This window comes from Eucyclogobius newberryi, unplaced genomic scaffold (genome assembly GCF_026437365.1).
Source record: "Eucyclogobius newberryi isolate DKJ021-1_F unplaced genomic scaffold, fEucNew1.0.hap1 SCAF_15, whole genome shotgun sequence".
Taxonomy (NCBI): domain Eukaryota; kingdom Metazoa; phylum Chordata; class Actinopteri; order Gobiiformes; family Gobiidae; genus Eucyclogobius; species Eucyclogobius newberryi.
This window is the reverse complement of record NW_027315779.1, coordinates 10,665,506-10,688,339: the sequence shown is the minus strand read 5'-3', so window position 1 is coordinate 10,688,339 and position 22,834 is coordinate 10,665,506. Positions and strand designations below refer to the sequence as shown.

Sequence of the window (22,834 nt, the reverse complement as noted above, 5' to 3'; positions counted from 1 at the left end):
GGCCCTTTGCAGGATAGGCCCATTGCAGGATAGGCCCTTTGCAGGATAGGCCCTTTGCAGGATAGGCCCTTTGCAGGATAGGCCCATTGCAGGATAGGCCCTTTGCAGGATAGGCCCTTTGCAGGATAGGCCCTTTGCAGGATAGGCCCTTTGCACGATAGGCCCTTTGCACGATAGGCCCTTTGCAGGAAAGGCCTTTTTCACGATAGGCCCTTTTCAGGATAGGCCCTTTGCAGAATAGGCCCTTTGCTGGATAGGCCCTTTACAGGATAGGCCCATTGCAGGATAGGCCCATTGCAGGATAGGCCCATTGCAGGATAGGCCCTTTGCAGGATAGGCCCTTTGCAGGATTGGCCCATTGCAGGATAGGCCCATTGCAGGATAGGCCCTTTGCTGGATAGGCCCTTTTCAGGATAGGCCCTTTACAGGATAGGCCCGGCTAGTTCCGGTTGCCGTAAAACTGCAGATCTCTTCTAACAGTTTCATTCATTCTCCATTCTCTCTGAGAATTAAGCCGAGTCGTGCTCAAGTAAATGAAAATTAAAAAAAAATTGACAGAAGAGAAGAGAAGAGAAAAGAATTCCAGATGGATAATCACTGGTTCAGACTTTTACGAACCATGTAAATGTCACAGAGGAAACCTCCGTGTTTATAAAAGTGTTTTTGTCTCAGAGATAAAGGCTAACACATATTAGCTTAAATATTAAACACACAAACTTGATCAAAGTTCAAAGAATGTTTTTGAAAACATGTTAGTTCAGTTATTGATGACATTTATTGTATGGTAGCATTAGTTTAGCGACAAAAGCCCTTACTTTTATAAACATATAGATGTCTCCAGGTGAAGTATTTACATGGTACGTAAAGGTCTTAACTGTAATTATTGATTTATTTGAGCGAGAATGGCTGGATTGGAGCAGGAAGTGGAGCTCTGCAGTTTTAGGAGTAAACCGTATAAACTAGCCGCTCGGTTTTATGACAAGGGCCTTATTTCAGCACCAGAAAACCCCCAACCAGTTCAGAACTGGCACCATCACCATCACCAGCCTGTTGTGTTTGTTGTTATTGTGGTGGTGTTACTTTTTATGGCGGTTGGCAGCCACCTGAAAATGTGCATTTACCGCCGCCTACTGTAGTTGCACGTCTTCAAAGAATGCGTTTTAGAATCTACCGTTAAAAAAAAAAGAAAAAAAGGAGAGAGAAAGAGACAATTACCACTCTTAACTCGCATTTATTTTATGTATTGTTTTGCTTGAGCTATGTATTTTTTTTTTTTCTTGAGCCGTAGGTGTTTTATGTTTTTTTTTTATTTATTTTATTTTGCCTGCGCTGACGGTACAACGTAGCTGCGTCACTTCCGGTACGCTCAGTCACGTGATCCCCTAACAAACATGGCTCCGCGAAAGTGAGGAACTGCGCCGTGAGTGATTTTTAACCAACATTTCACACTTTACTGTGATGTTTGTCTATTAATAAGCCCCCGAAACGACCACTACCGCAGCCCTTCACCTTAGTTTTTTTTTTTATTTTGTTGTTGTTTGTACTGTTGAAACCTTATACAATCTTATGGGCCGGCGTTAAAATCTCCTCTGTTTCCATGTCAACCAAGTTTGACAGATTCACTACTAACGGCAAAGTTTAATTAACGGTAATAATCTGAACCAAACCCGTTTCTCTTAACACGTTTGGCAGCTCATTATCTACATATGAAAGAATTAACATGGAATCGAGTATAAACAATAAGCACGTTTTCAAGTCACGTGTCACGTAATGCTAAGTAATATAATAACTGCGGCTTAAGATGAAGCTATTCCGCCATATAACACCATAGAAGAAGAAGATAAAGCTATTTGTGTATTTTGCATTTACTTTGCATTAACTTAAACTGAAGCCTTCGGACAAGGGTCAGAGCTGAGGGTGCTGGGACTGAAGCCTTTGGACGAGGGTCAGAGCTGAGGGTCAGAACTGAGGGTCCTGGGACTGAAGCCTGTGAGCAAGGGTCAGAGCTGAGGGTCCTGGGACTGAAGCCTTTGGACGAGGGTCAGAGCTGAGGGTCAGAGCTGAGGGTCCTGGGACTGAAGCCTGTGAGCAAGGGTCAGAGCTGAGGGTCAGAGCTGGTGGTCAGAGCTTAGGGTCAGAACTGTGGGTCCTGGGACTGAAGCCTTTGGACGAGGGTCAGAGCTGAGGGTCAGAGCTGAGGGTCCTGGGACTGAAGCCTGTGAGCAAGGGTCAGAGCTGAGGGTCAGAGCTGAGGGTCAGAGCTGAGGGTCAGAGCTGGTGGTCAGAGCTCAGGGTCAGAACTGTGGGTCCTGGGACTACAGGAAGAATAAAACACAAAAACAAACGGAACACAACCAGAGAGCAAAATGTAAAATAATACAAATATAAAAAAGTCCCATTTGGTGCATAGTCGTTCAAATTTGTCTCATTCCAAAAGTATCCAGTCATTGTGCCTCTGACAGGAGTTCAGCGGCCCACGTACATAGTTCTAAAGTCGGGTGGAGACTAGACTTAAGGCATTGTCTCTCGTTTTTCAGGTAAAAAAACCACGATGCCTTTAAGGAAACGGATAAACCGAGAACACGCTGGAGTTTTTGGTCAACAGGAAGAGGACAAAACTCAGGAAGACAACGTTCACTCCGACAAGGTAGTAATCGCTTTTCAATAACCCACTGCCAGGTAGAGGTAGAAAAGTACTGCATCGGCTTGTGCTTCAGTAAAACCCCTGATCATGTGACAACTTTGTTTTGACATTAAAGGATGAAGTGTCGAGTCCAGCCACGAGAGAGCGACTTAGACGAGAGCGACCGCACAAGATGAAGACCAAAGGTGGTGCAGAAGACACGAAACGTACGAAAAGACACAAAACATACAAAAAGACACAAGACACAAACACACGAAAAGACACGAAACGTACGAAAAGACATGAAACGTACAAAAAGACACGAAAAGACACGAAACATACGAAAAGACACCAGACACGAAAAGACACAAAACGAAACATACGGAAAGACACGACATGCCCCGCCCATGCCACTTGCGAAAGACCACCCGGCGCCATGTGTCCAGGTGACGACGAGAAAACACGCCAACTATTGGTCCGGCATGTTTATGGCCGCGCTCAAGAGGGCGCTCAAGGCTCTTAGCGATGCAGAAGAAGAATCTGCACTTCCTCTACCTCCAGAGTTTGTGGAGTTGTTGTTTAGAGGTGACGCAGAGGAAGAAGAATTCAGTGGATTTAGTGATTTGGGGTAATACTGATGCTTTGGTAAACTTGTGGAAGTAAACACAGGTCGGACGACTCATTGAACTTAAACGCAGTTGAGATAAATATATTTTCAATTTAGCTAAAACTGATCAAAATGTTATCCCAGAATAGCACATTTTTTAGGTTTAGAATTTCACTTCCTGTTTGTAATTGATGACATCACAGTAGGAAATTACCCAGCAAACACGGAGAGCGACTTTATTTTGTTGAATTAACGTTTAGAGAGTCAAAAAAGTTGTTTCTTTATGTAAGTTCTGCATAAACTTTGACTGGAACGAGTGTCCCTGGTGCGATGTCACTTCCTGTCAAGTTTTCTCCACAAATACCTGCTCGGTCGGCGTAAAACTATACTTTATATGTACAACAAGTATAAACACCAAATAAAGTCTAAAGTAGAACATTGTAAAAACCTGTCGTAGGCACGTTAAACCTGTGTATCTCCATGGAGATGTGCAGGCGACGCCCCCGTGTTACAGACGAGCTCTTAATGCTGCAGATATGACAGAGGAGGAGATGATGGACCTGGCCCTGCGTCTGAGCGAGCAGGAGGCGAGCGTGACGGCGCGGCGGCTTCAGGAGGAGGATGAGGCCGTGAGGAAGGCCATCCAGGACAGCGTGAGTCCACCGAGCTGCTACAGGCTAACGACGGGCTAATGACATGCTAATGACGGGCTGATGACGTGCTAAGACCGCGATCACATTTATCGCTGACACAGACTTTGGGCTCGCGCACAGTTGAACTTACGACCTTTCCTTCCTCTGTTAGTACTATTGTTTTTATTGTACATTCAGACTTTTTCAATACACGATCAACCAAATAAAGATTGAAATATGGCTCCTAGATTGAGAATATTTACAATTAAGGCTACCCCAAATAAATTGTCTGTTTGCTGTAACCCGAGTCAACATTTTTTAAGTGGGTCGGACGGTAGGTAAATTCTTATTTTTTTTACTTTGAAGGCAAAAAAAAAGATTTTTTGAGTCGGAGTGACCACCAGGGGTCAAGCTTCAACAGTCAATGACGGAAAACGTCTCTATCAACACGATCAGGAGACTAAATCTCACGATTTTAAGACATTTCAATCAACCTTTTGTACGCCGCTATCCTTTATTTTGGTAGCGAAGGCGAGCGGGGGGAACATGCGGGGGACACGGGCGCTGCCATGTTTGTTGTGATGACGCTACTAGACTGTGATGACGCTACTGGGCATGTGTCAATCCCAAAATGTATTGCGTAAAACACCCTGACAGAGCCTGGCATGTCCTATGGACACTAGAGTGGCGCCGACAGAGGCACACCAACTTGTTTAAGGCAATATCTCGTCATTAACTCGCGGTCTGTTTTGTTACAGACACATGTGGGGTTCGACTATGCAGACGCACATGCGTAGCGCAGTGTGTTTTCTTTGCTATAAGGATGAAATACAGGATAACAAGCGTGATAAATATATTCGACACAGTGGTTTAGGGAAGTCCGGTCGGTGAGTCGGCAAAATAATTGAAAAATAAAAGAATTCGACGTTTTTTCAACAAAATGCTGATAAAAAAAAATTCAATCGGCTAGTTTCACACCGGGTCGGTCGGGTTACAGCAAACGGACATATCATTTTGCTCAGCCTAAAGGGTATTTATTTAATCTATTCTGCCATTTTGATCCATTCGTGCCGTAGTTGCTGTGACAAAAGGTCTTTTTGTGTCTGCGTTGTCCAGGTAACATTAAAGCATACGATTATTCATAGTCAAGTACAAAGGAGAAATCATTTAGATATTTGATTCTGTGATTCAGATAAATGGATACATAAGCTTTAGTAAGTCTTTGTTTGATGGAAAGTGGACTTAACCATGTTTCTCAGATGTTCAATGATTCCCAGAGCCTGATGGAGGACGCTGCTCTCTGCGTCTCCTCTCGACGGAAACTGGTTTATTCAAACGGAGAATCTCAGGACGGCAGAGGTCAAAGGACAGCAAGTCACATGACCTGGACCAGGACGCGCAGACCAGCGGAGGGTAGTCCTCTGATGGAGCTGCCGGACCTGTCCCAAACGCAGCCGTCTCCCAGCAGCCCCGAGACTGCGGCGCTGTGCTCTCCTCAGGTTTGTGAGGCACGTCCCCCCTACGGGCCACCGCTCCCACCCTACGGGCCGCCGCTCCCACCCTACGGGCCGCCGCTCTACCATACGGGCCGCAGCTCTCCCATACGGGCCGCCGCTCTCCCATACGGGCCGCCGCTCCCACCCTACGGGCCGCCGCTCCCCCATACGGGCCGCCGCTCCCACCCTACGGGCCGCCGTTCCCACCCTACGGGCCCCCGCTCCCCCATACGGGCCGCCGCTCCCACCCTACGGGCCGCCGCTCCCACCCTACGGGCCGCCGCTCCCCCATACGGGCCGCCGCTCCCACCCTACGGGCCCCCGCTCCCCCATACGGGCCGCCGCTCCCACCCTACGGCCGCCGCTCCCCCCTACGGGCCACCGCTCCCCCCTACGGGCCGCCGCTCCCCCCACGGGCCGCAGTTACCCTTCTACCGGCCGCCAATCCCCATACGGGCCAAGTCACTCAAATCGCCTTCATTACAACTGTGTGCTTACATTAGCATATCGGGGCAAGCTAGCTTTTCATGTGTGGCTTTCAGTAGATACATTATTTTAGGTTCTAAATCTATAAATACTGCAGCATATGTGCAAAAGGAGAACTCGGGATAGTCCAGACTTAAGAACGTCCTTTAAACCGCTTTCAAAATGTAATATTGTCACAGAAAATATATATATATTTGTGGATCCTTACGTTTCCTTTTCTTACATTTCTGTGAATGCCACTTTGCATGAGACCGTTTATAACTGAGCTTGTGTCTCCTCCCAGAGCTGTGACTCCACCCAGATTGAGGACTGTGACCTCCCCAAATCCCCTGTCTTCCCCTCGTCCTCTCCAGCTCCGGTCCAGGTCTTGGTCCAGATCCCCCGACTGGAGCAGACCCTGCTGGACTCCTGCACCTCGTCCGGCTTCGTCCTCTGCTCTCAGGACAGCAGCGCACCCACTCAGAACTCCCACTTCCATCAACATGTACGCAGCCCCACCTTCCCCAAAAGCCCCGCCCTCTGCGCCACAAACACCACCTCCAAGCGGTCACAAACGGAGATTTTAGATGTGGCAAATGGCACGCAGCTGGACCCAAACCCTGCACGGTGCAGCAGTCCAGTTTTTGGGCAAACAGACTCAAAAAGTGCCTTAAAATCCCAAACCAGTGATGCCACGGCGCCGGTGTTCTCCTCTCAGGAAAGCGCCTCGTCATTTTGTCTGGGAAAAGACGTCAATTTCGTCAAAAGCCCGGTGTTTTCGAAGACGCAACGCGGGCCGGGCGGAGTCGAGGAGCGCGGCCGCGGAAGTCCAGTGCTCGGGACGACTAAACGGACAGAAGAGATGAGCGAAGGCGACGCCGCAGACACCAACGCCGCAGCCGCCAACGCCGCAGACGCCAACGCCGCAGACGCCAACGCCGCAGACGCCAACGCCGCAGACGCCAACGCCGCAGCCGCCAACGCCGCAGACGCCAACGTCGCAGACGCCAACGCCGCAGACGCCAACGCCGAGGAGCAACAGAACACGTGGAACCTGTCCGAGCGGGAGCTGACCTGCGACATGACGTTGCGCTGGTCGGACGAGGGCGAGGGCGACGCCACGGTAAGAGCGGCAGAGTGGTTATCTTCGTCTTCTTCCACTGCTAAAGCGCACGTAACACAAATATATTTCAGATTTCACTCAACATTTTGCCAGTTTTCCCCCAGTACAGTTTATAAATGTACTTCCTGTTTTGACACAGGTAGAGGTCATTCCACAGCTGTTACCCAGCAACCAGACTGTAAACAAGAGCCTAAATGAACATAAATGACACACAGTATTGACCCTAATCCAACACCACACTGCCCTCTGCTGGAGATTGGTGGTTCTGTTCATTTGACCGTGAACCCTGAATGTAGTGGACCCTGAATTTAGGGGACCCTGAATGTAGTGGACCCTGAATGTAGGGGACCCTGAATGTAGGGGACCCTGAATGTAGGGGACCCTGAATGTAGTGGACCCTAAATGTAGGGGACCCTGAATGTAGTGGACCCTGAATGTAGGGGACCCTGAATGTATGGAACCCTGACTGTAGGGGACCCTGAATGTAGTGAACCCTGAATGTAGTGGACCCTGAATGTAGTGGACCCTGAATGTAGTGGACCCTGAATGTAGTGGACCCTGAATGTAGTGTACCCTGAATGTAGTGGACCCTGAATGTAGTGGACCCTGAATGTAATGGACCCTGAATGTAGTGGACCCTGAATGTAGTGGACCCTGAATGTAGTGGACCCTGAATGTAGTGGACCCTGAATGTAATGGACCCTGAATGTAATGGACCCTGAATGTAGTGGACCCTGAATGTAGTGGACCCTGAATGTAATGGACCCTGAATGTAATGGACCCTGAATGTAGTGGACCCTGAATGTAATGGACCCTGAATGTAATGGACCCTGAATGTAGTGGACCCTGAATGTAGTGGACCCTGAATGTAGTGGACCCTGAATGTAATGGACCCTGAATGTAGTGGACCCTGAATGTAGTGGACCCTGAATGTAGTGGACCCTGAATGTAGTGGACCCTGAATATCCGCTGAGCTCACAATAAAGGATATTTAGGACCTTTAAATGTGGTTTTGCTCTGATGAAATAGGCCCCAGGCCCTCAAAGACTTACTAGTGCTCTGTGTTCAGCCTGTGGCGTCTCCAAGTCCTGTTTTCCCAGAAGAGAAATGTGTTCCTCAAAACGACGTCCGAACTGTGAGAGAGAAGCAGGAATCTGCCCCGACAGAGAAGCTCTGCAGGTAAATGAGCTCACTCTGCTCCTCCAACACGGGAAAAAATTAAAGAGCTCAACTTTAGGGCTGTAACAGTTATTCTGAACAATCCTGACTAATCCACTTTTATATTTATATATTATTATCCAGACCAGTCATTCTCAGGGGTCTCCAAGGTTTTTATGAAAGGGGCCGGGGCAGTATGGCATGTTCATAGCTTCTTTAAAGTATTTTATTATAATTTCTGTTCTTTCACATCTTTGTTTTGAAAACACAAAAATAAGTATTGTTACAGCTATTATTTATTGAGCAATAAGTAAATATTATCATAAAAATGAGGGAATGTCACTGTTTGTAATGTTATAAGTCTAAAACTGCACTGTGTCCCAGAACGAGTGAGGCCCCCTGTTCCTCTGGACAGGCCCCCGCTGAGGCCCCCTGTTCCTCTGGACACGCCCCCGCTGAAGCCCTCTGTTCCTCTGGACACGCCCCCGCTGAGCCCCCCTGTTCCTCTCGACACTCCCCCGCTGAGGCCCCCTGTTCTTCTGGACACGCCCCCGCTGAGGCCCCCTGTTCCTCTGGACACGCCCCAGCTGAGGCCCCCTGTTCCTCTGGACATGCCCCTGCTGAGGCCCCCTGTTCTTCTGGACACTCCCCCGCTGAGGCCCCCTGTTCCTCTGGACACGCCCCCACTGAGGCCCCCTGTTCTTCTGGACGCTCCCCCACTGAGGCCCCCTGTTCCTCTGGACACTCCCCCCCTGAGGCCCCCTGTTCCTCTGGACACTCCCCCGCTGAGGCCCCCTGTTCCTCTGGACACTCCCCCGCTGAGGCCCCCTGTTCCTCTGGACACTCCCCCGCTGAGGCCCCCTGTTCCTCTGGACACGCCCCCGCTCACGCCCCCTGTTCCTCTGGACACGCCCCCGCTCACGCCCCCTGTTCCTCTGGACACGCCCCTGCTCAGGCCACGGTGCATTATTATTGGGGGGTGCCCTTCTGCCCCCGAGGCCTGGACCCCAGCGACTACACCAAGGCAAGTCAGAGCTTTAATACACTTGATCCTACTGTACTTCAAAGAGAATACTTTTAAATCTCTAATACACAGCCATGTACACATGATCCTACTGTACTTCAAGAGAACACTTTTAAATCTCTAAATACACAGCCATGTACACATAATCCTAATGTACTTCAAGAGAATACTTTTATATCTCTAAATACACAGTCATGTACACAAGATCCTACTGTACTTCAAGAGAATACTTTTATATCTCTAAATACAGTCATGTACACATGATCCTATTGTACTTCAAGAGAATACTTTTATATCTCTAAATACAGTCATGTACACATGATCCTACTGTACTTCAAGAGAATACTTTTATATCTCTAAATACAGTCATGTACACATGATCCTACTGTACTTCAAGAGAATACTTTTATATCTCTAAATACAGTCATGTACACATGATCCTACTGTACTTCAAGAGAATACTTTATATTTCCTGTGTCATTTGTTTATTGGTTTATCTGTTTCTGATGTTCTTGTGTGTCAGGTGATCGTGGCCCAGCTTGAGGTTTACGAGAAGAGTCTGAAGTGGGCTCAGAGGAGTCTGCTCCCCAAAGTGACCTGGGGCCAGCCCATTCTGCCCCGGCCCGAGGTACGGCCCATACTGTTCCATACTGCCCCGGCCCATACGGCCCCATACGGCCCCATACTGCCCCATACTGCCCCATACTGCCCATGCCAGAGGTATGACCCATACTGCCCCATACTGCCCTGGCCCGAGGTACTGCCCCATACTGCCCCGGCCCGAGGTACGGCCCATACTGCCCCATACTGCCCCGGCCCGAAGTAGGGCCCATACTGCCCCATACTGCCCCGGCCCGAGGTACGGCCCATACTGCCCCGGCCCGAGGTACGGCCCATACTGCCCCATACTGCCCCGGCCCGAAGTACGGCCCATACTGCCCCATACTGCCCCGGCCCGAGGTACGGCCCATACTGCCCCGGCAGTATGTTTGATTTAAAAAAAACACCCAAAAAAGACCTCAGGAGCAGGTCGAGGTTATGAAAATTAAACTTAATTAAAAAGAAAATCTGAACTTGGTGGTTTTACATATTGTTGTTGCAGAATTCGCCCTCAGCAGAGTCGAACTCCCCTCAGACTCTTCTCCAAGCGAGGTAATGTATCACGCAGTGGCATGTTTTGAACAGGAGGGGGCAGAACACACAGATTAAAGGTTGTTTAAAGTATTGATACTAGATACTAATCAATACTAGAAAGAACAAACAAAAATATGTAAATTGGTCCTAAAAGATGAATACATTGTATTCAAACTAATATAAGACACATGATAATATGAAAGACATGAGCGTCTGTTGTTACAGTTTCTCTGACGATGTGAAGCTAACAGGAGGCACTGCTCCGTCTGAAGCTCTGTTTGTACCTGGTTTTAGACGCTCTCGCAGACGGAGAGGCAACGCAAAGGACCCCCAATCTGACGAGGAGGAGGAAACGCAGAGGAGTCAGGAAGAGGAGGCAGACGAAGAGACGAGGGAGGAGATGAGGAAAGAGGCGAGGAAGGAGACGCAGGAGGAGGAAAGGAAGGAGACGAGGGAGGAGTCGGACTGTGAGGTTTGTCCAGGTAAACGATGTTTGTCGTCGGCGTTAGCGACATTTATCTTGTTGCGTTTTTGCCGTTGACATAAATAAACCTCGTCCAATGCGTTTATTCCACAGAAACTCAGCTCAGCGACGATGACCGCACTCAGGAGCTGACTCCGCCTCCTCAGGTGAGTCATTCCCGCCCTGTGCCGTTTTATCGTCTTCAGTCCGTAATGGTTACCCCCGGTCTCTCTCTGCCGTTTCAGGCTCTGGTCAGAAGCCCCGAGGTCGAAGCCATGCAAGCGGGTTCTCCGAGCGAAGCCGAGCAAGAGGAGCCAATGGAGGCGGGGCCAGAGTCTCGCCCGGGTAAAGTCTGCATTTGTTTGTTTAGTCAAGCGTGATACATCTGAAAGTGGAGAGTTAACTTGAGGGAAACTTGGTGCGTTTCGCTTGTTTACCGGTGAAAAAATCGTTATTTGCGTCGTTCAGCGGGTCCAGTCCAAGCCCCGCCCCCAAAAAGCAGTCCACGCCCATGTTTTTTTATTTTTTTGTTTCGTTTTCAAATTTTAATTGTTTTCCAACATTTCAGATTTTCTTGATGTAAGCTGTTGACATGCGCCTGTGCGTTTGAAGCGTCTTTGTATCTCCCTGTGATGTTAAATGTGTCGTTTTGGGGCGTTTGAAGCATGCGTCGTCACCCCCTGCAGTCTCTGAGTGGAAAACCAGCCCAAGACGAACTCTCCAGAGAAACCCTGGCTCTCTTTTTATATTTGGCAACGTGACTTGTTTTTGTATGTGATTTTTCTTCCTCGTTATGATAAAGAAAGGAAGAATAAAAGGGGGATAAAAATGTATTTCCTCAAACGAGCTGCAGGGGGAGCTCTAATCTGACATTGTTGCTTTGGCACTGCACTTTTAGAGCCAGAGAAACCTCCCGCGCCGCTCCACTCCAAACCTGCCGAGGTGGGTTCGGAACCGCTGCGGTCAGAGTCCCCCGACCCGGGTCCGGTCCAGTGCCCCCTCTGTCAGCGGGGCTTTCCCTCAGACCAGATCGAGATGCACGCGGCCTTCTGCGACGGCGAGCCGGCGGCGCACGACCGAGGTGAGACGAGACTCTGCTGCGCTCGCCGGAAATACTGTTGATCTGGAGTTTGCTGACGTCTGGTGGTGACGGGGCGAACTGCAGTTTTACAAGTGAATCCTCCAAAGAGTTTCACTTAGTGTTTTCTTTTTCAGTGTCACCAAAACCGAGGAGGAAAAGGGCGAGACGAGAAGAAGCGGGCGACCACCATGACCACGAGTACGTCACATGTATTTAGAGATAGACTTTTAGATCTGGTTTGATCCTTGGTCTTGTTTCCTCAGACTCGCTCTGGAGAAGTGCTACATCTGCCACAGAAGCGTCCCCATCAGAGAGTATGGCCGACACACGGAGAAGTGTCTCCAGCGCCGAGCTCCACGGGCTGCAGCCGTGAGAACACCTCCCCTTTAACCTCCCCTTTAATATGTCATCATTATATTCCTCGCTACTCGAGTTTAGACTCTGGCTTATCTCTGGAAGGTCTTATCGCGGCGCTCAACTCTTGTGGTTGTTCTGCCTGTGTTTCAGACTGTAAGACTGCTGTCGGCTTTGGACCAATCAGAACAAAAGGATCCATCAGGTGACTCATTACATCATAGTTTCAGTATAGTCTTCCTTTGTTCTGATGTAGTGAGTCTGTTTGTTCTGCTCATGTTTGACTCTGTTCTTGTCTTGACAGAGGCTGGACCTTCTGGACCTTCTGGACCTTCTGGACCTCGAGCACTTCAGCCGCAGTGAGACTTTCACACTCTTTACTATGATCACTAGTTCTAATGTAAAGTGTTTCATTTATCGCCTGGACCCCGGCTGTGAGGGCCCATCCAAGTACTGACCACGCCCACCCCTGCTTAGCTTGGTATGGCCACCATATGTATGGTTGCTAACAGTTGTGGTTCTACTGGCCAACCAGGAAGTGACATTATAAACTTCACCGAAATATATTTACTAAAGGTTTTAAATGAACACCTTAAACATGAGGGGCCTCCAGGGCCTGAGGGACCTGAAGGACCTGAGGGGCCTGAGGGACCACCTGAGGGACCTGAAGGGCCTGAGGGGCCTGAGGGGGCCTGAGGGACCTGAAGGACCTGAGGGACCTGAAGGACCTGAGGGGCCTGAAGGACCTGAAGGACTTGAAGTACATGAGGGGCCTGAGGGACCTGAAGTACTTGAGGGACCTGAAGGGCCTGAGGGGCCTGAGGGACCTGAGGGACCTGAGGGGCCTGAGGGGCCTGAGGGACCTCAGGTCCTTCAGGCCCCCCAGGTCTGTCTGCAGTGTCATCAGTTAAGATAAGACAATCCTTTATTGTCCACACATGGGTAAATTTCATTGTTGCAACGCAGGTAGATACAGAGGAAAAGGACAGATAACTTATAGGAAGTTAAAAAACACTCTTAGAGAGCGTTCTACAGCTCCATGACATCAGAAGCATAATTTGTTATGTGATTGTTTTGCTTTAGAGAAGTGATCGACCTGATCGACGACGATGATGACGAAGACTCTGTGTCTTTGATCCGAGTCAGTGACTCTCCCATCCGCTCCTTCACCTCCATTTCTGAGGCTCAGGACTGTCTCATAGACTTCAGCTCTCAACACCGCGGAAAGAGACCCAGGCCCAGAGCGGGGCCCACAGCGAGGGCCAGAGCAGGGCCCACAGCGGGGCCCAGAGCGGGGCCCAGAGCGGGCCGTAGGTGAGGAGAGCCGCTGCTACCTCAACAAAACAAGACTTTAATAAAGTTGTGTTTACAGTTCGCCTTAAGCCACATTAACCAGTCAATACGGCCTCCGTCCTGTAGAAGGCACTGCACACACCTTGTTACTGTGTTTTTCCATGTTGTAACTTGTGAAATAAGATGCTCTGAACCAATCACAGCAGGGTTTAAGCCGATGACATCACGACACAAAAGCTGCTGCTACAAAAAACAACACACGGATGAACTCAGGACCTTCTCTCCTCAAACAGTTGTCGGAGTCTGAAATGTCCTTCAGAGCTGGTCAGTTTAACGGTTAGTTTAACGGTCAGGATCAGCCCACGTCAAACAGAAACTGGCACAAAGCTCACTTTCTTCTCTGTCGGCACAATTAAACAAGTGAGATTGTTTACATTCAGGATGTGGCTCCAACGACGCCATCATCATCATCACCATGACAACTGTTCTGTGTTTTTACTGCTCAAAGCGACTTCTGTTTAAAGGTGCACTGTGTCAATGTATGTATTTATAGGTCAATTAAAAGATGACTGTTTAATGACCTTTTGTTTGACCTCTATACATTCACATTACATACATGTCATTTTCAGTTAATCGTCTTCTCAGTTACGTTCTTTTAGAGGTTTTCACGGTTTCTTGGTCACAAAAGCCGTTCTGAATGCCAGGTGTGTTAAAAGCCACACTGCGGGACGTCCCAGAGGAGTCGCCCCTTTAAAGGAGGAAGCCCTAAATTTTCGTTTACCAAAGGACTTCAGTTTGACCTTTGCCTTATTAAATGGAGCAATATCAGTGTGTGACTTTAAAAACAGAAGAAACGTTTTCCTGTGTGAGTTTTGCAATTGTTTGTTTTGGTTTGATTTTGCAGAAGAAACGGTCTGAACTGTTGTAAATAATAAAGAGGTTTGTGCACAAAGGCGAGTTTGGGGTCTGTTTCCGACGTCGCGACTCAAGAGTTTGTGAAAAGGCGTTCGACCGTTCCAATGGCTAGAAAGAGCCGGTCTGAAGCACAGGGGCCCCGATACAGGGGCCCTGATCGTGGTAGCACAGGGGCCCCATCACCAGGTCTAAACCATACCATAAGTGTCTTTAATATGGACTTTCACAATAGTCTTAAATGTTAAGTTTTGCTAAAGGAATTGAGGGAACTTTGATCCGTTTGGTTTCAGACGCTCACGGTTTCCCCAAAGCCGCTTCTGCCACACACGAGCCACTTCTGCCACACACGAGCCACTTCTGCCACACACGAGCCGCTTCTGCCACACACGAGCCACTTCTGCCACACACGAGCCGCTTCTGCCACACACGAGCCACTTCTGCCACACACGAGCCGCTTCTGCCACTTCTGCCACACACGAGCCGCTTCTGCCACACACGAGCCGCTTCTGCCACTTCTGCCACACACGAGCCGCTTCTGCCACACACGAGCCGCTTCTGCCACACACGAGCCACTTCTGCCACACACGAGCCACTTCTGCCACACACGAGCCACTTCTGCCACACACGAGCCGCTTCTGCCACACACGAGCCGCTTCTGCCACTTCTGCCACACACGAGCCACTTCTGCCACACACGAGCCACTTCTGCCACACACGAGCCACTTCTGCCACACACGAGCCGCTTCTGCCACACACGAGCCGCTTCTGCCACACACGAGCCACTTCTGCCACACACGAGCCGCTTCTGCCACACACGAGCCACTTCTGCCACACACGAGCCGCTTCTGCCACACACGAGCCACTTCTGCCACACACGAGCCGCTTCTGCCACTTCTGCCACACACGAGCCGCTTCTGCCACACACGAGCCGCTTCTGCCACTTCTGCCACACACGAGCCGCTTCTGCCACACACGAGCCGCTTCTGCCACACACGAGCCACTTCTGCCACACACGAGCCACTTCTGCCACACACGAGCCACTTCTGCCACACACGAGCCACTTCTGCCACACACGAGCCGCTTCTGCCACTTCTGCCACACACGAGCCACTTCTGCCACACACGAGCCACTTCTGCCACACACGAGCCGCTTCTGCCACACACGAGCCGCTTCTGCCACACACGAGCCACTTCTGCCACACACGAGCCACTTCTGCCACACACGAGCCACTTCTGCCACACACGAGCCACTTCTGCCACACACGAGCCGCTTCTGCCACTTCTGCCACACACGAGCCGCTTCTGCCACACACGAGCCGCTTCTGCCACACACGAGCCGCTTCTGCCACTTCTGCCACACACGAGCCGCTTCTGCCACACACGAGCCGCTTCTGCCACTTGCCACACACGAGCCGCTTCCACCATCAGCATAAAACTGGGATTATGTTTAGGACCAGATCCTTTGGGACAAGTTTGCTCTTTGAAGTCTTTGGAATATTACAATAATCATTCACAAGGCATTTCTGTTTACCTCTGAAATGATCGCAATATCGTACCGCGAAATCAATATCGTTGTGGCGATAGTGCCGTGCGTCTTCAACAAAAAACAACATTCCATCCCTTTCTGATGCAGGATCAAAGCAGATGAGGGAGAGCTGTCTCTGTATTTCAATTATTTCACTTATTTCATTTCCCCTCACTTATTTCATTTTTTTCACTTATTTCATTTTTTTCACTTATTTCATTTATTTCACTTATTTCATTTATTTCATTTATTTCACTTATTTCATTTGTTTCACTTATTTCATTTATTTCACTTATTTCATTTTTCCCCACTTATTTCATTTATTTAACTTATTTCATTTTTTTCACTTATTTCACTTATTTCAGTTATGTCACTTATTCGTTTTTTTCATTTATTTCATTTATTTCATTTTTTTCACTTATTTCATTTTTTCACTTATTCCACTTAATTCACTTATTTTAGCATTCATTTATTTATTCGTGTTTTTGTTAATTTATTCTGTTGACGGTGCGTGTCCCCAAGAGGCGCGCGCTCTGCTCTAGTCACTGATGCGGCACTTTGCGTCACGTGCGTCCGCCCCGCCGCTTCTGCTTTTATCATTATTTTGTCAAGTGGGCGTGAACCATGAACCTGTTTCTAAAATGGCAAAAGCGCGTGAGCATCTGAGTTTCTTTAGACGCAGCAGCGCACGAGCTCCAGGCGAAACTTCTCTTTGGATCAACGTTTACGCAGCAGGACAAACCGCAGCAGGTGAGAATGTGTCCGGACTGGAGTAGTGTTCAATTAAAAGCCGTGATTGTGAAGGTGCGATTCATTTCACTCTTTCCGTACTCTTTACGCACTTTTTACGCACTCTCTTTCTGTACTCTTTACACACACTTTACGCACACTTTACGCACTCTTTACACACACTTTACGCACTCTTTACACACTCTTTACGCACACTTTACGCACTCTTTACACACTCTTTACGCACACTTTACGCACTCTTTACCCACACTTTACGCACTCTTTACGCACTCTTTACGCACACTTTACGCACTCTTTACCCACACTTTACGCACTCTTTACGCACACTTTACGCACTCTTTACCCACACTTTACGCACTCTTTACGCACACTTTACGCACTCTTTACCCACACTTTACGCACTCTTTACGTACTCTTTACGCACTCTTTACGCACACTTTACGCACTCTTTACGCACACTTTACGCACTCGTTACGCACTCTTTATCCACACTTTACGCACTCTTTACACACTCTTTACACACTCTTTACGCACACTTTACGCACTCTTTACACACTCTTTACACACTCTTTACCCACACTTTACGCACTCGTTACACACTCTTTACGCACACTTTCCGCACTCTTTCCGCACACTTTACACACTCTTTACGCACACTTTACGCACTCTTTACACACTTTAAGCACACTTGACTCACTCTTTACACACTCTTTACACATACTTTAAGCACACTTAACGCACTTTAAGCACACTTGACTCACTCTTTACACACTCTTTACACACACTTTAAGCACACTTAACGCACACTTTACACACACTGGATTCACTCTTTACACACACTTTAAGCACACTTAACGCACACTTTACACACACTGGATTCACTCTTTACACACACTTTAAGCACACTTAACGCACACTTTACACACACTGGATTCACTCTTTACACACACTTTAAGCACACTTAACGCACACTTTACACACACTGGATTCACTCTTTACACACACTTTAAGCACACTTAACGCACTCTTTACACACACTTTAAGCACACTTAACGCACACTTTACACACACTGGACTCACTCTTTACACACACTTTAAGCACACTTGACTCACACTTTAAGCACACTTGACTCACACTTGAAGCACACTTAACACACACTTTACACACACTGGACTCACTCTTTACACACACTTTAAGCACACTTGACTCACACTTGAAGCACACTTGACTCACACTTGAAGCACACTTAACGCACACTTTACACACACTGGACTCACTCTTTACACACACTTTAAGCACACTTAACGCACTCTTTACGCACACTTGACTCACACTTTAACCTCCATTGTGACGTGCGCTTGTGGACGAACTGGTTTGGTCTGCCGTTCTTGTTTAAATACTTTAAATATTTCCGGATGCCATTTACACGCGCCACATCCTTCGGAAAAGATACAACTTTTACGTGTTCAAGTCGGAAGACGCGAAAAGGAATCTCCAAACGTTGTTAAGTCGTCAATAAATCAGAATTAACTCTTAGTTATTTCCATCAATGACATGAGTGAATATTCTCTATGGAAACGTCACATTTCAACCAGGTTAAAACGATCTTAAAAATGTCACGTCACTTCAAGGTGTTTTTTTAGTTACTGTCGCTCTATGTAATTAGTGAGTTCTGCTGTTTGTTTTGGGCGTGTCAAGAGTGAAATAATGGCTCTGATGCTACATTTGTTTTGGCAGTCAAATCTCTGTCGTTTCCCAGACGTCATGAGGCGTGTTCTGACCGAAGAGTCAGAGAGTTTAGAGAACTTGACTCCACCTGCTGTTATCGCCGGGACATTACAGCGTCTCCACACAAGAATCCCGCTTCAGGGTTTAGGGCTTTGATTCAAGTTCAACCCAAACCTTTCTTCAGCTGATGAAGCGTTTCCATTGGGCGCCATGGTTACCTGTCCTGGTCATCATTTTTCAACATGTTTGTGTTACTGAGCCGGACTCGTTCTCGTGTAAAGACTTTCAAAAGGAATAAGATGTGGAACTAAAGTCACGTGAGCGATACCCAAAAGGTCGTGACCTCAGGAGACTTTAGACCGCTTTCACTTTCAGCTCCTCTTCTTCTCTTCCTCCAAAAAAATGTACATTTCTAGTTTCTGTTAAACCAGGATTTTGAAATAATGAATAAATTGTGCATAAATCTACATATTTAGTTCTGTTTAAAGTATGATGAAGTCACATTTGACCCGCGTAGGGTTAAAGCATGATGACGTCACATTTGACCCCACTCGTCATACAAATAAATGATAAAAAAATCATACAATGTGACTTGTTTTGAACGAGGCCTGGTGTAGCTCTAAAGCAGAACTAGATCAGGACTAAAGCAGGTCCAACACAGGAAGAAGATGTTGTTGTTGTTATTGTTGTAGTTTTAACTATTGCACTTAATTGAAATAATAAAATTGTTTTTTTGTTTTTTTTTCCAGCACTTATTTCCACAGAAACAGTCCAAACAGCTCAAACCACAGAATGTGTGAAGACGCGACTTTGGCAAAGGTAAAATTGTATTCAATTTACATTTAACAACCAAAGGTTTTTTCTGTATTTTGGCAACGTCCGGCGGTTAAAATGAGGTAAGTTATAGTTGTGCCACACATTGTGAAACCTGTAAGTCTACGGCAGAGTAACACTCTTACAGTCAGAGGTCACCATCATTGGCTTTTTTGTTTAGAATGGCAAGAAATGAAAATATGTTTGTTATTTAAAGTTTTGGAGCAGGACCACACCCCTTTCACGCCCCTTCCTGTGGCTACACTGTTTAGACGTCCGGGTCACACACATCAGCGTTCGTGACTTTGTTCCCCTCCTCCCCTCCCTCTTCTAATTATTATTCTAATGAATCTCCTAGATGGGGGTCTCGAGTTCCGGGAGCTCCAAAACTGCCTCCATTTGGCACAGACATCCTTCACTAGCAAGGGCCACACCCCCAGCGACGATGCAAAGTGTTAATACAAGAAACATGAACAACACGAGTCACAACGGCTTTACTTTCACCCTGGAGTTTAGACCTTTAGATTAGTTTAAAGCGCCCCCTACAGGTTGGACGACTCATTGAACTAAAATGGAGTTAAGATAAATATATTTTACATTTTGCATAAAATTATTAAAAAAAATATTGCAGAATAGAATTTATTTTAAAGTACTTCCTGTTTGTAATTGATGACATCACACTAATTACTGGGCCAAAACTCATGTACTGTTAATTTTTAATTTGACAAATAAAAATATATGAGAGCAACTTTATTTTGTTGAATTAATGTTTAGAGTCAAAAAAGTTGTTTCTTTGTGTAAATTCTGCGTAAACTTTGACTGGAATGAGAGTCCCTGGTGTGATGTCACTTCCTGTCATTTTCTACAGATTTTTCAACCTTTTCTCCACAAATAACTGCTCGATCGGTGTAAAACTATAATGTATATGTACAACAGGTATAAACGCACCAAATAAAGTCTAAATTAGAGAATGGTAAAACCCTGTCATACGTCACTTTAAAGGCGCAATGGACGATTTTTCGGCGATTTGAGAACGCAGGTGGAAGTGCACATGCGCCCTCCCCGTGCGGACTGATACAACACACACGTGTGTTTGTTTATTAGCGCAACGGAGCGCATCGCATCGCTCGTCTCCCGTAGATTTCTGTCCACTTCTGCGTCAGCTCGAACTGTCTTTCTCCGTCTTCATTTTGTCCCGTACACTGAGGGAACTATATTGTGATAGATCCATGCGCTTAGGCACGTGGAAACGTGGGGACGAACCGCACGCGGCTGCAGGTGAGCGATAGGTGCGTTTTATGATTGATACGTGGCAGGACAAATGATTTATCCACGCCACGAGGAAATATGATAAAAAAAATTGCTGAAAAAAATCGTCCATTCCACCTTTAACATAGGGGTGGGCAAACTACGGCCCGCGGGCCACATCCGGCCCGCCTGGCCTTTCAATCCGGCCCGCCAAGCTTGTCCAAGTAATATTAAAAAAAAAAAAAATCCTTTATTTTTTTTCCCTTCCTTTTTTGCCCTCAGGCATCTGTCTGCACTTGTATCCTTAATGAATATGACTTGAAATAAATGAAAATAATAGATTTAATTGCCTATGTTTGACAGAAAAGTGATATTTTATTTGATATTTAATTTTTTGGATTTTTTTTTTCACACCAATGATCGCGGGCCAGCCCTCCGCTACTTGCCTGGATTCGAATATGGCCCTCGGAAGAAAATAATTGCCCACCCCTGCTTCAACAGGTCAAGGCTTGTAAAATTAATCTTGATCTTAAAACAAACTGCAAATGAAAGAACATAATCTGTAGCTCCGCCCAAACCTCACACACAAGTCCCGATGACTGTGGGGTATTTGTTTTAAATCTTCAGGCGTGTCTCGTCACCGCGGCTCGCTTCGTCCGAGGGTTTCGTTGCTAAGTTCTTGCTCAATGTTTCATTCCGTTTGTTCCGATCGTTGCATAAAGCGCGGTGTTTGTTTCACGACATGTCTCGACAAACTCTTGCAGCGAGTTTCTGTCATTCGTTTAATGGGCATTGCACAAGACGAATAAAACAGACGAGGCTCGTAATGAAGTCTGTAGAGCTGTTTCCCAAAGCCAAACCCTTGCAAACTCCCTCTACTTTATATACTACTTCATATACTGTAAAGTACAAATATTATGTCTTTGTCCTGTATCATTTGTGTATTTGTTTAATGGAGTATTTGATCATCTGTACTTTTCCATTGGGACTTGATGTTGGTTCAGTCCTGGTTTAGTCCTGGTTTAGTCCTGGTTTAGACCTGGTTTAGACCTGGTTCAGACCTGGTTTAGACCTGGTTTAGTCCTGGTTAAGTCCTGGTTTAGACCTGGTTTAGACCTGGTTCAGACCTGGTTTAGACCTGGTTTAGACCTGGTTTAGACCTTAGACCTGGTTTAGACCTGGTTTAGTCCTGGTTTAGTCCTGGTTTAGTCCTGGTTCACACCTGGTTTAGTCTTGGTTTAGACCTGGTTTAGACCTGTTTAGACCTGGTTTAGTCCTGGTTCACACCTGGTTCACACCTGGTTTAGTCCTGGTTTAGACCTGGTTCAGACCTGGTTCAGACCTGGTTCACACCTGGTTTAGTCCTGGTTTAGACCTGGTTTAGTCCTGCTTTAGTCCTGGTTTAGTCCTGGTTCACACCTGGTTTAGTCTTGGTTTAGACCTGGTTTAGACCTGTTTAGACCTGGTTTAGTCCTGGTTTAGACCTGGTTTAGCCCTGGTTTAGTCCTGGTTTAGACCTGGTTTAGTCCTGGTTTAGACCTGGTTTAGTCCTGGTTTAGACCTGGTTTAGACCTGGTTTAGTCCTGGTTTAGACCTGGTTTGGACCTGGTTTAGTCCTGGTTTAGTCCTGGTTCACACCTGGTTTAGTCTTGGTTTAGACCTGGTTTAGACCTGTTTAGTCCTTGTTTAGTCCTGGTTTAGACCTGGTTTAGTCCTGGTTTAGTCCTGGTTTAGACCTGGTTTAGTCCTGGTTTAGACCTGGTTTAGTCCTGGTTTAGACCTGGTTTAGACCTGGTTTAGTCCTGGTTTAGACCTGGTTTGGACCTGGTTTAGTCCTGGTTTAGACCTGGTTTGGACCTGGTTTAGTCCTGGTTTAGACCTGGTTTAGACCTGAGTCACGCCCGTCTCTTGTCTCCACATGTTTTAGACAATCTGACGTCAGAAAACACAAATCTTTAATCTGAGGAAGATGATCAGGGTCAGAACATGTCACTCATGTCACATCGTGCAGAGCGAGTCTGACACAAACATCACATGTTCACACACACTTTAAGATCACACACACTTTAAGATCACACACACTTTAAGATCACACACACTTTAAGATCACACACACTTTAAGATTACGCACACTTTAAGATCACACACACTTTAAGATCACACACTTTAAGATCACACACTTTAAGATCACGCACACTTTAAGATCACACACTTTAAGATCACACACTTTAAGATCACGCACACTTTAAGATCACACACTTTAAGATCACACACTTTAAGATCACACACTTTAAGATCACGCACACTTTAAGATCACGCACACTTTAAGATCACGCACACTTTAAGATCACACACACTTTAAGATCACACACACTTTAAGATCACACACACTTTAAGATCACG

General features: G+C 47.0%; 2 protein-coding genes across 2 annotated transcripts in view; both read left to right on the top strand.

Annotated features, from left to right (window-relative positions):
- Nucleotides 1-1,386: 1,386 nt before the first annotated feature.
- uimc1 (ubiquitin interaction motif containing 1) lies at nt 1,387-14,383 on the top strand. The gene is made up of 19 exons (XM_072446003.1): nt 1,387-1,420; nt 2,538-2,647; nt 2,760-2,850; nt 3,765-3,883; nt 5,122-5,361; nt 6,128-6,946; nt 8,016-8,125; nt 8,489-9,128; nt 9,652-9,756; nt 10,231-10,280; nt 10,557-10,744; nt 10,840-10,892; nt 10,971-11,070; nt 11,624-11,806; nt 11,941-12,004; nt 12,070-12,175; nt 12,314-12,365; nt 12,465-12,519; nt 13,244-14,383. Exons 2-19 carry the CDS (start codon nt 2,552-2,554, stop codon nt 13,476-13,478), a joined length of 3,306 nt encoding a protein of 1,101 aa, XP_072302104.1. The 5' UTR covers nt 1,387-1,420; nt 2,538-2,551; the 3' UTR covers nt 13,479-14,383.
- A 2,193-nt stretch (nt 14,384-16,576) lies between these two features.
- LOC140360674 (hexokinase-2-like) overlaps nt 16,577-22,834 on the top strand; it is a 31,427-nt gene continuing 25,169 nt past the window's right edge. The window contains exons 1-2 of the mRNA XM_072446000.1: nt 16,577-16,641; nt 19,120-19,189. Of these exons, the coding sequence (XP_072302101.1) occupies nt 19,163-19,189 (27 nt within the window). The 5' untranslated portion in view covers nt 16,577-16,641; nt 19,120-19,162. The remainder of the gene's footprint in view (nt 16,642-19,119; nt 19,190-22,834) is intronic.